The 16552-nt window shown below is 43.3% G+C and overlaps 1 protein-coding gene across 1 annotated transcript in view; it reads left to right on the forward strand.

The window, feature by feature from the left end:
- The window catches only part of NOMO2 (NODAL modulator 2), a 37838-nt gene that overhangs the window by 2700 nt on the left and 18586 nt on the right, over nt 1–16552 (forward strand). Inside the window, exons 4-17 of the mRNA XM_075899375.2 lie at nt 779–879; nt 974–1080; nt 1269–1341; nt 2421–2573; nt 3523–3660; nt 7339–7428; nt 8659–8764; nt 9210–9360; nt 10070–10247; nt 11431–11572; nt 12008–12139; nt 13011–13147; nt 15193–15280; nt 16141–16204. Of these exons, the coding sequence (XP_075755490.2) occupies nt 779–879; nt 974–1080; nt 1269–1341; nt 2421–2573; nt 3523–3660; nt 7339–7428; nt 8659–8764; nt 9210–9360; nt 10070–10247; nt 11431–11572; nt 12008–12139; nt 13011–13147; nt 15193–15280; nt 16141–16204 (1660 nt within the window). The remainder of the gene's footprint in view (nt 1–778; nt 880–973; nt 1081–1268; nt 1342–2420; nt 2574–3522; nt 3661–7338; nt 7429–8658; nt 8765–9209; nt 9361–10069; nt 10248–11430; nt 11573–12007; nt 12140–13010; nt 13148–15192; nt 15281–16140; nt 16205–16552) is intronic.

Consider the following 16552-nt stretch of genomic DNA (forward strand, 5'->3'; position numbering starts at 1 on the left):
AAAACACTGACTGTACAGTTTGGTCCCCTGTTTTGGTTAAGCCTAGGAGAGTTGATTTAGGAGAGTGGGGGGTAATAGATGGAAATTAGAATGGTCTGCAGGAATACTGTATTTTTATTTTTGACTTGTGTGGCTTGCCTGGGCGAAGGGTTAGGCTGCTGGATTTGTTATATTTTGCGTTGGTTGAATTATAGGCCTAATTTTCGGAAATGCCCAGTGCTCATCAATTAGCTGAAGTCAGTAGGAGCTGTGGAAACTGTGTACTTTTGAAAATCAGACCTTGTCTGTTTTAAATGTCAGAAATATCTAGAGGTTGTGATAGGAGCTTCTTATTTATATATGCAGTAAATAAATAGTAGGGTCGTTGTGGGTACGCTTGTAGAAACAGTGACCATTTTAGAGTGTTCGTTGTATCTTGAACATGCTCAGTGAGTTCTGAAGCTCTTTTAAAGCCTAACTGTAGATAGAGGGGGTTACAGAACTACACATCACCTGCTTTATAGTTCTAGCTTGTAAAGATGTTACTCTTCCTGTTTCTGGGAAGAAATTTCACAAGACACCAAGATCTTTATTTTTGTAGGATTAAAGTGCATGGAGTTTTGGATCATGTAATAGTTAATGAGCTGTGGGTGGAGGAAGGGGCTCACAAGGCTCTTACCATGGGTCATGCTCTAGTATGGTTACTGCTACAGACCTTTGCCGATGAATTCTGGTTGCAGCCAGCTGTGCTGGACCAGAGCAGCACTAATGTAGTTTGCAATTTCATTTTTTTTTCCAGAGCCAACTAGTGTGGACATCCATGTGGATGGTGTTAATGACATTTGCACAAAAGGAGGAGATATTAACTTTGTGTTTACAGGGTTTTCTGTGACTGGAAAGGTTAGACTCTTATTATTTTGACATTCCTGTCTTTAACAGTGTATATCTATTTCATAGTAGCAGTACATGCTTTATTTTTCGTTCATCCTGACAGGTTCTCAGTAAGGGTCAAACATTAGGTCCGGCTGGAGTCCAGGTTGTACTGAGAAATCCTGGTACTGAAGTAAATATACAAACTACTGTGACCCAAGCTGGAGGAAAGTGAGTTTTGTGTGCTCATACCATTGATTGATTTACAGCATTAGTAGATTTGGGAAGAAAATATTTTAAATTATTTGGGATTATTACTAATGTTTTAGTTTTTTGCTTACATATTTTTAAACAAATCTTCTGTTAATGTGAATATACTGGAAATACTGAGGGGAAAAAATACATTTTGTATTGCTCAGGTTTGCTTTTTTCAAAGTGCTTCCCGGAGAATATGAAATCTTTGCATCTCATCCCACCTGGATGTTGAAAGAGGTTAGTGCTCAGAAAATATTGATAAAAGGGAGGTGACTTTGTTTATTGTGAGTGTTTATTAATTAGTACAATCCAGGGGGGGCTGACAGATTCGCGGAGCCCCCGGGGAAGGTGGGAGGAGACGCTGTCCTGGGCGGGTTGGGGGCAACCAGCCCTCAGCACCACCCAGAGCATGCTGCACTGCCCCCCTAGTTTTCTGTAACTGTCACTTCAGGTGGAGGATAGAAATTGCTTTGTCACGCTGGGATTGAAAGGTACAGGGATAGCAAACTAAATGACTACATAGTCAAAAATGCATGTGCAGAGGCTGTACCTTCCTGCTTGTATTGTAAACAGAGCATTTGCAGTCCAGCCTCTCATTGGAATGACCAGTGAGTGACCATGCCTTTATTGTAGTGGCTTACTTCCTGTGAACTTCTTTTGGTCCCAGTCTCTTATTAAAGCAACTTAATGGTGCTCTTTCGGGGGAGGGAGGATCCTCTGTCTGACACGTTGCCTGTTGCTAGGGATGTTAACTAATGTGTATTTGTGTAAATGTATAACCACTGGATTTTTTTAGTGGTTACTTGATTACACATGGGTGGGGGCAGGTGGGAGCTGGTGTTTGTGGCTTAAAAGCCAGCTCCCCAAGTGTACTGGCTCCCACCTGTCCCTCTATTCCCTTTGCTTCTGTGTCTCTATTAGAAGCAGCAGTGTGGGGTGGGGCATGTGGTTCCATGGGAGTTGGCACTCACAGGAAGCCAACTCCCCATGGCACTGGCTCCTGCCTTTCCCCCTCCCTTGCTGCCTCTAATAGAGAGGCAGCAAGGGCTAGGGGGCATGTAACTGTTATGATTAACTGATAAGCCTGGGTTCATTGGTTAATCATGTAAATGGCTACCTGCTAACATCCCTACCTTTTGCTGCGTTGAATCATCCTCATTCTGAATTATGTTGTGGATTATAAATCAATTTTTAATATTATGTATGTAATTGCATCATTGTTCAGCTATCTTGCTTTTATTTAATGTTTTTGTGCCTTTGTGGTAGTTAAAAAAGGCATCCTATTGTTTTGAAATGTATCTGCTTCAACTTTCCAGGCAAACACAGTGGTGCGAGTGACCAATTCCAATGCCTATGCTGCTGGCCCTCTCCTTGTTGCTGGCTACAATGTTTCAGGCTCTGTGCGGAGTGATGGGGAACCCATGAAAGGAGTCATGTTTCTTCTTTTCTCCTCCTCAGTCACCAAGGAGGTAGTGGAAGATTGGAGACAGTTAATTAGTAATTAGAATGTAAATGAGAACATTTGTAGTTTAATAATGAATGATGCACCTTTGATTTTTCTTTTTCAAAAAGGCCCTGATTTTATGAACACATCTGCATTTGCTTTACTCACATGGAGTCAGTGAGATTAAGCATGTGCATGAGATCTTATTTGTAGTACATGACAAACCAAGTGGGCATATTTATGCCTGAATCAAGATTTTTTTTTTTTTTTTTTTTGGAAGGGTGAGGAGGGGGATTTAATCCCCTACTTTTTTTCAAGTCTTATTTGTCCAGTTACCTGTCTCTGCATGCTAAATGAAGAACTTCTGGTGTAGCATTGTGCAGTGATAGGGTTTTTGATCTTCATGTAAAGCATCAGATTCTCACCTCAATTGGAGGCAGGATATCACACCTGATGGACCTTGATCTTACCTGGTATGGCAAGTCCAACCCTTCCTATCCCCACTGTAGCATAGGCCTAGGAAAACAAATGTTCTGGTTCATAACTCATTTTTTCTCAAGTGCTTTATTTTTAGGTGCTTACCCCTCTTTTTTTTGGGGGGGGGGGGAACCCAAAACACTACTCTAGCCTAAGCTACTAATCCTGCCTACAGTTTTATAAATATTACATTACAGACCTAGAGTGTGACTGTTAGATGTTGAATTGCTTGATTCTCGTGCCTTTTAAACTTGTGACCGTAACATTGCATTCATTTCATTTTTTCGTGTGTGTGTATACACTTTCAGAATATGCATTGAAAGCCACACACAATTCTTTGGGCACACCTAAACATTTGCCTCCAAAAAAGTGCACACGAGAACTTGGATGTGTAATTTGCAGATTTAATTTTAGAGGCTGCTTTTGAAAATCTGTTGCTTTGTGTGAATACAGACCAAATGGGGGAAAGATGTAATATTGCTTTGTAATTTGCACAGGATATTATGGGCTGCAACACTTCTCCAGTTGATGGGTTCCAAGTAAGAGATGAGTCTCTTTTGTACCTGTGCAATGTTATATCAAAAGAGGATGGATCTTTCACCTTCTTGTCCTTGCCAAGTGGGGAATACACTGTGGTAGGTAGTAAGAAAATCCGTTGTTTGTTTGTACACTAGATCAGCGTTTCCCAAACTATGGGACGCAGCCTAGTATCGGGCCACGGGAGAAAAATACCGGGCCTCAGCATAGCTGCCAGGAGGGGAGCAGAGCGGGCTGGGGGGGGGGGGGGGGGGAGGGAGGAGTGGGTGTGTGTGTGTGTGTGTGTGTGGGGGGGTGGGTGTGTGTGTGTGTGTGGGGGCAGCAGGGCTGTCCTGCAGAGATGGGGGGAGGCGAGCAGCCGGCAGAAGCAGCGTTGGGGGCAGCGGTGCTGTCCCGCAGAGATGCAGGGAGGCGAGCGGCTGGCGGAAGCAGGGTTGGGGGCAGCAGAGCTGTCCCACGGAGATGCGGGCAGCTGGCGGAAGCAGGGGTGGGGGCAGTGGGACTGTCCCACGGAGATGCGGGCAGCTGGCGGAAGCAGGGGTGGGGGCAGTGGGACTGTCCCACGGAGATGCGGGCAGCTGGCGGAAGCAGGGGTGGGGGCAGTGGGACTGTCCCACGGAGATCGGGGAGGGCAGGCGGCAGAACCAGAGCTGGACAGGAGCCAGGGGGCTTGCCAGGGGAGATCAGGAGGAGAACGGGAGAACAAGCTGCTGGAAGCAGGGCTGGATGGGGGCAGTGGGGCTGGTCGGGGGGGAGGGGGTTGTCTGGGGGAGATTGGTGGGGGGCAGGGGGAACCAGAAGCCGGGCTGGACGGGGGCAGCAGGGCTGGACTGGGGAGATTGGGAGGAGAAGGGAGGGGGAGAGCAGGACTGACCCGGGCACATGCAGACCCTGGCAGACGAGTGAGTCTGTCCCTGGTGGATTCCATTTTCCGCCTCCCTTCCCCCCCCCCCCCCCCGAGTAGTTGCGAACTGCCTGGCAGGTAGACACACTCAGGCAGCGTGAGCACATCTACCAGCCAGGCAGTTCGCAGCTAAGGACTGATGCACCTAATTATAATAAAACTTAACTAATTAGAAAATATCGGACATTTTATATGTCTGGTAATTTCTCAATTTGTTTCCCGGACAAAACCCTCAAATACCAGATTTTCTGGTTCAAAACCGGACACCTGGCAACCCTACCCTTCCTTGCACCCTCCCTCCTAGCCAGATACCCTACCCCCAGTCTGCTCCTGCTCCCGCCTCCTGGAGTGCCCATGCAGCGCCGGGTCCCCTAAGCCCTCGCCCAGGCTGGGCGGAGGGTGCAGCCGGGTGAAACACTAAAAATGTATTCGGGCTGCAAAAAACAGTCCTGGAAAAAAAAACAGGTTCCAACTAAAGTAAAAAGTTTGGGAAACCCTGGTCTAGCCAGCTTTCTATCCATCTTACAGTCCATTTATCCAATCCATATTCCCTTAACTTGCTGGCATGAATATTGTGGCTGACCGTATCAAAAGCTTTGCTAACGCTGGCACTGGGGGCTTTGGGAGGACCAGAAATAACTCATTTGAATATTAATCATTTGCTTAATGAATATGCAAATGAATGTTAACAGTCCTCCAAAAGCTCGTGAATGGATTTACTGGTCCCCGTGTCAAAAAGTTTGGGAACCCCTGCACTTGATTGCTGTGGATTTCTTGTTTTTTATAAATCATAATTCATTATTTTCTCTCTGCCAAAATACACTAACGAACGCTTCCTGAATGAGATGGAATAGCTGAAAAATATTTGTGCAGTGTAAAATGTTGGTGCTGAAGTAAGTTGGTGTGAGAAAGCTGTGTCCTGTGGTTTCTTAGGCAGTGCCTATAAAACAAATCAAGCTCTCATCTCAGCCAGAGACTGACTGGGCTGCAAAGCTTCAAGTAGATCAGGCCTGGGCAAAATATGGCCCGCAGGCTGAATCCGGCCCGCCAAGCCACCAGATCTGGCTTGCAGAGGCAGCAGGGTGTCATAGGCAGGCTCCTCAGCATGGCCCTGAGCCCTGTGCACCATGCAGAAATGTGGCTGCAGGGCTCAGTTTCTGTTTTAAAACTACGGGGAGGCGGGAAGTTTTAGGAGCCACCCCCTCAGCACATTCCCATTGGTCGGTTTCTGGCAGAAACCAGCCAATGGGAGCTGCTTGTTAGAATAAAAGCAGCTAAGAAGAATCATGTCCCCTCTCCTGAGTTCAGTTATTCCTGAAGCACATGGCCAGTCAGGCTGGCTAGCTGGGAAACATTTTAAGTCGGCAGGCAGGCAGGCTAGTTTGGCAGCTGACAAGTAAGTCTCTTGGCCACAGCCTGCTTCTTGCACTCCAGCTCTTTCCTCCCCCAACTCTCCCCCCCCCCCAACATACCCAAATCCTCTGTCCCCCATTTACATCCATACCCCTTCCCAGATCTGGCACCCCAATCTCCTGCCCCAGATCACAATCCCCTCCTAACCTAGGTCACATCCCAAACCTCTGCACTCCAGTCCCCTGCCATAAGTCACAACCACTTGCTTCATCCCAACTCCCTCCCAGTCTCCCTTCTGCACCCAACCTCCATTCCAGACCCAGCATCTCCTCCATTAATATGGAAGAGTGCGGCCCTTGACCACTTTCCAAAATCTTGAAGTGGCCCCCATCAAATATTATTGCCCACCCCTGAAGTAGATGCTGCTGGATTCCTCTTCTTTCACCACTCCTCTTTAGTTCACTCGCTACTCTTAATAAACATATTTACTTTCAGCCAGTGTGTGCAGTGGTGTTGAGGGGCACTCAGTTCTGATTGCACTAACATTGTACTTCCCTGTCTTTGCATATAAGTGAAGCAACTGCACACTTGATCTTCCCGTTGCAATACCGAAGAGTTCCTGCTCATTGACAGGAATGATTGTTCTGACAAGCATGTCACCTGCCATATCCTCTGCTACCCTCCCCCTGCAGTATTCCGTTCCTTTCACAGATGGGTGAACTAAGACATAACTAGTTAAGAGACTTGATGAGGTATTCAGGGAGTCAGTGGGAGAGTTGAAAAAGATGATGCAAAGGGCCTGATTATTTTCCTCTTCTCACCTCTGGAAATTGCATAAATCTATTCTTAGTATAAAAGCTTGGAAATCTTCAGAATACATGTGATTGTTGTTCACCCAAATAATTTCTAGAAAATATGTAGGATGGAGTTCTAGGGAAGACTCATCTTAACCTGAGGGCACACAGTGGGGAAATGGCCCCCTTCTGTATTTCCTCTTTATAATGGCTGCTTGCTTTTGTAGCTGGGTGTGTTAGCAGGAAATTGCAAGCTGTTGCATTGAGGCAATCTTCTCAGTGTGTGCTGTAAATCCTCATCTGTACTAGATGCTAGGACTACCAGTGAAAATATTTTGCCATGAATGCTAGGTTTTAAATGACTAAGAACAGAGCATAATGTTTATATTCGCTGTTCTTGACTGTGGACAGCACTTACCAGTTCCCTTCTATGTGTGATTGTGTGGGCTCTTATAATGCAGCTTGAGTTGTCTGATTTAATTTCTCCTCTGTTATGGTTAAATAAGTCTGCCAAACCAAAACATTTCTGAAAGGTTAACTTCTTCCATGCTGCCATCCCTCTGAATTACTTTTCCAGAAAATTTTCAACTCCATTTCAGAAAGGCAGCAAGAACGGGAGCTTTGTGGTTGCTGGCAGTATAACTTTGTCTGATATACCACATAGGATACAACACACTGATTATACCATAGCTGTTTAGGAATCAAAGAAATGCATCTTCTTCCAGATACCATTCTACAGGGGAGAGCGAATTACCTTTGATGTTGCTCCATCTAGACTGGACTTCTTGGTAGAGCACGACAGTCTGAAAATTGAGGTGAGGGGTTAACTGCAGCTATTTACAGAGGAAAACTTTTGCTGTAAATGTGTACCTGTAACAATTGAATTTATTTTGGTAGAGGGCAGATTTGTTCCTCCAGAGTTTTCTTAATGATCAATGCTAAGCAAATTCCTGATCAATGCTTGGTATGAAGCAAACCTTACAGCACGTAATCTCCTGATATTGGGGAGGGATCAGGCGCTCATGGTGCTTTGACAGTTGAGATTTAAAGAAAGAGCAAAATTGGAAAAATAATCCAGCAGATGAATGAACTTTTCCTTTCCTTAGTGCAAGTGGACAGTAACCTTTTAACTCGGTTATGTGAGCTCTTTGGTTTATAAACACTTTGGGCAGGGACTGTCATTTTGTTTGGTGTTTGTAAAGAGCCCAGCACAATGGATCCTGCTGCATGACTGAGACACTACTGAGATACAAAGAATGAGCTCAAAGTCAACCTGCTTCTGCAGCTTTTGCTATAAGCTGCTTTTAATTTTGATCTGAAGTTATAGCAAACACCTCAGGGAGATATAGTTCTAACAGTGAAAAGAAGCAAAGTGAAAAGAAAGTTTTCTTTGTTTTTAAAACAGAAAATTTGCAGTCTTATTCAGTGGTTTTCAAAATATAGGCCTGTTGTGGACTGTCAGGCACTGGATCTCATTGCTGAAGGGTGATCAGGTGACCAGTGGATGTGCTGAGGCAGGCTACCTGCCTGTCCTGGCACCGCAGACTGTTATGCCCCAGTAGTGGCCAGCAGTAGGCTGGCCCCCAGGCAGAGGGGAGGAGGGTGAGAGCTCACAGAGCTCCACATGCTGCCCTGGCCCTGAGCTCTTAGGTCTATGCTCCCATTGGCTGGGAACCTGCTTCTAGCTGCTTCGGGGGCGGAGCATGGTCTGCAGTGCTAGGAGAAGCAGGAAACTTACCTTAGCACTCCTGCTGTATTGTTGTCTGGGGAGCATATCAAAGTAAGCCCCTCCTGTCCCAGCCCTGACTTCTCCCCCCCGCCCCCATCCCTAAAAGTCGGAGCTCCCTCCAACACCCCAATGCTCTCATCCTCAGTCCCACCTTGGAGTCCACACTCAAGTCAAATTATGTTGGCTTGTAGGCATCAACAATTATCTTCAATTGGGTCATGAGAAAAAAGTTTGAAAACCACTGCTCTAGTTGCAAATGTACAGCCAAACACTGTTATGGTGGACACAAATGTTAAACTATTTTTTTCTCCAACAGCCTGTTTTCCATGTAATGGGCTTCTCAGTCACTGGCCGGGTGTTGAATGGCCCTGAAGGAGAAGGTGTTGCTGATGCTACTGTTACACTGAATGACCAAATTAAAGGTGTGCAATTGTCTTGGCCTGTGGTGCTGTGGGGAAGTCCATAGTCAGACTGAACTATGGGAATTGGGCCTAATATTGAATTAAAGACTAGAGAGCAGTAAGATATTTTCATTGTGGCGTATTTGACAAGTTAAAGGGTTTTTTTTTGAGTTACTGGATTGGTTTTCCATTTGTAGTTTGTTAGAACAGTAGTCCTGTAATTTTTGTAATAATATTTCACTTTTCTACAGGTTTGTCATAATTTCTCTTAAAACGCTTGAAAAATCAGTAAGAAACAGAAACAAAAGCAGTGTTAGTAAGAAAGCCTTTGACGATTTCTTGCCACATGATGCTCATTAAAAGTAACCTGGAGCTTTTTGAAGGCTCTCTCAGAATTTTTTCCTAACCCTGACAAAAATATGCACTTCAAATCCCTTTTCCTCACTGTCTTCTCTTTTTGTTACAGTAAAAACAAAAACCGATGGCTCTTTCCGCCTTGAAAACATAACAACAGGCACGTACATCATTCATGCCCAAAAAGAGCACCTTTTCTTTGATACCATTACAGTAAAAATTGCACCGAACACACCTCAGCTGGCTGACATCATAGCAACAGGGTGAGTATGATAAGAGCAGAAATGTGAATCAATGTAAAAAAATGAATAGGCAAGTTTAGATTTTCAGTGTTTCAAGTGCATGATCTGTAGTACCAGCGGCATAGGTACTATTTTGCATTGTGCTAACAATGACCTGTTGTAACCATAGAAAAATGCATGTGGTGTTTAGTTTTGAAAAATGCTTAGTTTATTTTGGGATGCTGCAGGTCGATTTAAAACCCACCTGTTAGCCAGAAACTGCATGATGATACCAGTAAGTTGATTGTATAGTAACTTGTATTAATGCTACTGGTTTATTTTGGAGTAACTAAGAGATGTCCACTGCATTAAACATATTTGTCTCCAAGGGTATGTCTACACTGCCACCCTAGTTCGAACTAGGGTGGCTAATGTAGGCATTTGAAGTTGCAAATGAAGCCCGGGATTTAAATATCCCGGGCTTCATTTGCATCTTGCCGGGCGCCGCCATTTTTAAATCCCCGTTAGAATTAGGCTCTCTAATTCGAACTAACGGGGATTTAAAAATGGCGGCGCCCGGCAAGATGCAAACGAAGCCCGGGATATTTAAATCCCGGGCTTCATTTGCAACTTCGAATGCCTACATTAGCCACTCGAGTTCGAACTAGGGTCGCAGTGTAGACATACCCCAACAGAGTGATATTTCTTTTCATGGGATTTGAATGCTAATGGATGACAATCTCATTTGTAGATTCAGTGTGTGTGGCCAGATTTCGGTAACTCACTTCCCTGATACAATCAAACAGTTCAATAAATACAAGGTAATAATGATGCCACAAGACAAGGACAAAGCATCTTTGGTTACATCAGAGACTGACCCTCATGGAGCATTTTGTTTTAAGGCAAAATCGGGTTCATATAGCATCCAGGTGAGAGTAAGCTTGAGTTATCTCCTTCTGCAATGGAAAGTGCAGTAATTTATTTTCTAGATACTGAAATATTGGTTTTCTTGAATGTTTTACTTTCTGTTTAAGAAGCTGAAAAGATGTCTTCCCCAGTCCTTTTAGTCCCTTTACACTGGACAGAGTAATCTTTGCTGTGTTCTAATGGAGTTGAAGTTCCTGTTAGGGATGTGAATGTTTAACCAGGGCTTGGGCACCTTGCAGGCATGGGCTGCTCTGGCCAATATGCTGGAGCAGCCCCTGTCTATGGGACACCCTGGCCTGCTGCAGTCAGGGGCTGCTCCAGTCCAGTCAGTGCAGCCCCCATCTATAGCCCCCCTTAATTGGTTAACTGATTAAACAATATGTTTAACTGATTAAACAATTAAATGGGATTTTACATTCCTAGTTCTGGTGCACCTTTCTGTTCAGATCTGGCAAAAGTAATAGATCAGACTATAGAGTTGTTTTTATTTGTGTCTAAAAATAGCAGTATAGTTGAGAGAGGGACAGCTTGGGTGTGCAAAGAGCTGGGTAGGGTGCATACCCTTAGGTTCTGGATGGCTTTAGTTGCCTAAGCAGTACCTCACATTCTGCATAGCTATACTTGAACTAGGAGAGAGTAATGTCTATACACCATATAAGTATAGAAACAGCCTAAATATTTGCTTGCAATTCAAGGAGCAACTAAATCCAACAAGGGTCGCCTTCCAGCTGAGAGCTTAGGAACTCACAGTTGATTCCTGCTGGAAGAGGATTAGGAAGCATGCTGTTAGGAAGTGGTTGAAGACTCCTAAATACAGACTGCCCTGGCCTTCACAGAGTTAATCCCAAAGTGGTGTTTCCTATCGGTTGCAACTGGTGGGACTGGCAGGTTATCATTGGAAGGTTAGGAGGGTTCCTGGTGCACAGATATTATAGAAATTTTTAGGAGGAAACTGCAGTTTAGATGGAAATCCTCACATCTGGCTCATGCACTGTCTTGGTAGAACTATATTTTTGTAGTAGTGACCAGATAATTCTGAAAAGCAAATGCTCCCAAGGTTAAGTTCTGTTTTCTCTAAGATATACAGTAAATTTTCAGCTCCTAATCCCTGATAAATTAATTATTTGTAGTACAGTTATTGTAGCATTTAAATAAAAGCCTCTGGTGATGTGATATACCCTGCAGGTAATGGTTCCAGAGGCTGAAAGCAGAGCAGGACTTGCTTTGAAACCCAAAACGTTCCCTGTTGTTGTTGCAGACAGGCCAGTGATGGATGTGACCTTTTCTCAATTTCTAGCCTCCGTTTCAGGGAAAATCTCCTGTTTGGGTAAGTCCTGCCTTGAAAGTAAGAGGTGGTGACTTCTTAGCAGTGTATGCAATCCGTGGGATATTGCTGCACCTGAGCAGAATGTGCCTGCCTACTTCAGTAGAAAGCACTGGGGTCAGAACACTGTGGAATTGGTCATAATTACACCCAGATTGTTCCCCATGGGCCTTCCCTGCAAGGTGCAGAGTAGATGAACCCAGGAGACTAATCTGGGCCTCTGTTTCTAAGCTCCCAGACAACCCCAGTTAGTCTCTAAGAATATATTGTGATTAATGAACAAAAATGTGCTAAAATACAAAAAGCTCTTGTAAATAGGTGCCTAATAAATAACCCCTTAAAAGATTAATTCCCTGTCACCAGAAAAGGGAAAAATGGGTTTGGTTTGCAAACTGAAAGTCTTTGTAATTCTTTTGTCTGTCTTGCTTGTTTTTACAGATTCTTGTGGTGACCTAATGGTGGCTCTGCAGTCTGTGAGCCGCCAGGGAGAAAAGCGCAACCTGCAGCTCTCTGCAAAGCTGGATTCTATGGCTTTCACATTTGAAAATGTGCTACCTGGCAAATACAAAAGTAGGGATTAAAAAAAATTTCTTGATACGCTAGTTCAGTTACTAAATTTGTAATCTTCCTCTTTTCCTTAAAATGGCTTTTGTCCTGTTTACTCCAGAACTTGCCTCGAGTTGCATCAACTAAAGATCCAGGTCTGCATGTATAACTCCCACAGTCTAAGGGGGATTAGCCTGATGTTTGAGAGTAGTTAGAAGATATTACAAATGAATATCTTCTACTCTTCTTATTGTTTGTACCCAGCTCTGAAATCAATCGACAGTCTAAGTCCCCATAGGTTCTGGGAATTATACATGCAGGCCTGGATCTTTAGCTGATGTAAATCAAAGGGCCATTGACTTAAATGTAGCTATGCCAGAACTGACAGCATTGATCAGGCCCTACCTAATTCTTCCCCCGTCACTCAACTCCTGTGGTAATTGTGTGACTGCTGTTAACAATGTTTTAGAAACTGTTAACCGCTCACCATAAAGTGTTTGCTGAATGAGGAAAGGGGAACATACAGATTTTCCTCATCAACCTGATGTTCCATAGGGCAGTGCAATGTAATCTTATAAAGAGAGATTTTCAAAGGACCTCATCTACTCTAGTTACGTGTCACACCTACAATGAGATCAGGACATGCGAACAACTTGAAAGGTTTTGCTGTTCAGCTTTTCGGTTGCGAAATATGGTTGAATTAGCAGTAATGTTGCATGGCTGTTTGCTGTTGCCCCATAGCTGAGTTTGATGGGTTTAAGATTAAGTAGTTGGGGGTGGGAAATGTTTCATCAGGGAGCAATCAGAGTTATACAAGACATCCATGCAACAAGGATAACATTTGCTTCCCCAATAATAAATCACAAAGAGTTGCTCCATTGTGCATGTTTTCTAGTTAGCATTATACATGAAGACTGGTGCTGGAAGAATAAATCTTTGGAGCTGGAAGTTATGGAGGAAGACGTGTCTGGAATAGAATTCAGGCAGACTGGGTATATGCTGAGGTGTTCTCTTTCCCATGCAATTACACTGGTATGTATGTGACACATCATCTTATGTTTTTTTACAAGTACAGTTCAGCACAGTACAATAGGTATGCAGTTTGGAATCTCTGCAGTTATTCTTCTGTTGGAAAGCTCTCTCCAATACATTTCAGAGATGAAAGAGTATTATGTAGACTTGGGTGAGAATCATTGTGGAAGTGAAGTGATTCCAGTCTCTGTTGATGTTGAAGGATGCCAGTATCGTACTAGGAATGGTTATCTGTAGGCTAAGATGCTAGAGTTCCCTTAACTAAGCAGTGTGTGGAAGGAAATGTAGGATGGTAGGCCGGCTGATTTTAGGTAGGCAGAGATTATGGCTTGCAAAGAATGGCCATACTGGGAAAGACCATAGGTCCATTTAGCCTAATATCCTGTCTTCTGACAGTGGCCAATGCCAGATGCCCTAGAGGGAGTAAAAAGAACAGGGAATCCATTAAGTGATCCCTCCCCTGTCACCCATTTCCAGCTTTTGACAAGCAGAGGCTAGGGACACTATTCCTACCCATCCTGGCTAATATGTATTGGTGGACCTAACCTCTATGAATTTATCTAGTTCATTTTTGAATCCTGTTAAAATCCTGGTCTTCACAACATCCTCTAGCAAGGAGTTCCATAGGTTGACTGTGCGCTGCATGAAGAAAAACTTCCTTTTGTTTGTTTTAAACCTGCTACCTATGAATTTCATTTGGTGACCCCTAGTTCTTATGTTATGGGAACAAGTACAGGTTGAATCTCCCTGTTTCAGCACCCTCAGGACTTGATTGGTCCCAGATGAGGGATTTTTCCAGACCAGGGGAGATCATTTCAGGCTCCCTGCTGCTGGTTTCCCCCTTTCCAGTTACTCCCCTCCCCCCCAACAGACTTCCTGGCTCCTCCTGCAGCCCAGCTGAGCTGTGCATCAGCTCCCAGGCCCTTCCCAGCTCAGCTGAGCTGTGTGCCAGCTCCTGGTGCCTGTTTCTGTCCTCCCTTTGCTACCCAGCTGAGCCACACGCTGGCTTCCTGCACAAGGAGAGTAAGTGACTTTCCTACATTTATATAGGAAGCTTTGTGGCAGACCTTGAAAAAAAAAAAAAAGCCAGGTCTCTTGGTTTCCAGTCCGTGTGCCAAACCACAAGACCATCCTTCCTCTCTCTCTGAAAACAAGAGACCTGTTAAACTATTACTACGGTGTTTTAGAAACTAGCAAATGTCTGGTCAAAGTGTAAGATGGCGAATGTAATCTACGGAAATGTACTTCAGAAAGTTCAATCTAGTGCAGTAAAGGAAGGGTTATGGAAAGGAAACCTGTCTGAATTACAGCGGTGTGAACTGGGTCATTCCTGATTGAAATTGTGTGTGCTGATTTTTTTCGGTACCTCATTGAGCTCATTTGTTCCTACCAAGTCTGGTCAATGCTAGGGATGTTAAATATTGGTTAATTGAATAGTTGATTAACCTCATGAATTACTATGGGCTAGTCAACTATTCTATAGTTCCTAGACAGGCGGGTCTGAGCTCCCGGACCCCGCACGAGTTGGAACTAAGCCGGGCTGCATGCCCACCTGGCTCCTAATACACTTTAAATGCAAAGATCTCTAAGCCCTTTACAAATTCTGAAACAAAAGACAGGACTATGCAGCACTTTAAAGACTAACAAGATGGTTTATTAAGTGATGAGCTTCCCCAATTATCACCCCTAATATCATTATCTCATAGACACTAACCTCCCCCCATACTCTCCCTTTGTTCTAAAGTCTGATTTGTCAATTTTATGTGTGTTCACTTTTTTTGATTATATCCCTTTGGTATATATGGTCATGCCAATTTTCTTCCACAATTTGATCTGAGAAAGTGAGTCTGTCCCACGAAAGCTCATTACTTAATAAACCATCTTGTTAGTCTTTAAAGTGCTGCATAGTCCTGTATTTCGTTTCAGAATTTGTAAAGGGCTTAGAGGCTTAGAGATCTTTGGTTGCTGTAATTAGTATTTGCCATGTAAATAATGTTGTGTTGGTAGCTGCTAATAATCTTTTGTGTTGGGGGTCCCTCATTCAGGAATTTTACCAGGATGGAAATGGACCAGAGAATGTTGGCATTTATAATCTGTCCAAAGGAGTTAACCGTTTCTGTCTTTCAAAGCCAGGTAGCTTCTTTTTAATGTTGATTTAAAACAAATTGCTGGAAGTTTAGCAGTTTTTAGAGTAAATGATCTTTCGTGGCCTCTTAAATCTCTGAGGGGTTATTGATATAGTTTTGTTCATATAGAGAAATACCTTACTCTTCAGTTTTTGATGTATTCACAAACAAATTGAAGTCAGAAACTTTCATTGAATTGGGTGTGAGGCACTCCTCTTTGACCACTTATATGAACATTTGCCTGCTAAATTTATTTTGTTCATAAATGGGCTCTCCATTACTAGAATGTGACCTCAGAAATCCCATAGATCTCATTGTAACCCAGAGTTCCTTCCAGGATAGGTTTGGAAAAGGTACCAAAGATTTGTCCAAGCAGGGAAAAGGAACTTCAGAAAGTTTGATTTAAAGCTTTTCTGTACTGAATGCCCCTCACAGCCTGATTAGGAGAAACATCAATACACAACTCTGTGTTTTACTAAGTGTTAGGATTTTATCTTCAGTTCATTGTTAAATTCAGTTGCCATATTGATACTGCATCGGTCAGCAAGCAGTTGGAGACTGGTCATCTTAATGGATTACAAGTAACCCTGTTCAGTTTGTATCCACACAAGTATGTCCCCACCTGCCATGCTGCCTCATTTTGTTTGTATCAGTATAGTCTGGGAAATGAGCCCATAGTGTGTCTCTAGTGAATGGTACTCAAGTGAAATAAAACAATGCGTTAGTGCCCACAGAAGGGGTTGCATTGATTTAAGTAAACTGCTTTTTAAATGGCACAATTTGGTGATAAGCTGTCCTTAGAATTTCACTGACTGTTATAAAAAATTTCAATCTTTTCAGTTCATCTGTCTTTAACTCTTTCTTCAGGTGTGTATGAAGTAACCCCACGTTCCTGTCACCGGTTTGAGCATGAATACTACATTTATGACACGTAAGAACATTGTGTAACATTTATATTTAACATGTACCTGCTGCCATAATATGCTTTTAAGGTGCCTTCAACCCCTGAGACTTCAGTAACATCAAACTTAAAATGTTGACAGTCATTTTAACCAGTAGAGGGAGCCCGTATCACAACAATGTTAGAAAGTGATCACAACCATTCATGTTGATTAGACATGGCAAAAAGTTTGCCTCATTCATATTTTAAAACTAGTAAGATTTCAGAATGTTTTTATCAGTTTAAATTGATATTTTTGATAATTTGTTTCTCTGAATAATGATTTTTTTTTCCTTTGTAAAAAACATTAAAATGGCTTTTACATAGAACTTTGGTCAT

Source organism: Pelodiscus sinensis, chromosome 15 (assembly GCF_052426305.1).
Source record: "Pelodiscus sinensis isolate ZL-2025 chromosome 15, ASM5242630v1, whole genome shotgun sequence".
NCBI classification, from domain to species: domain Eukaryota; kingdom Metazoa; phylum Chordata; order Testudines; family Trionychidae; genus Pelodiscus; species Pelodiscus sinensis.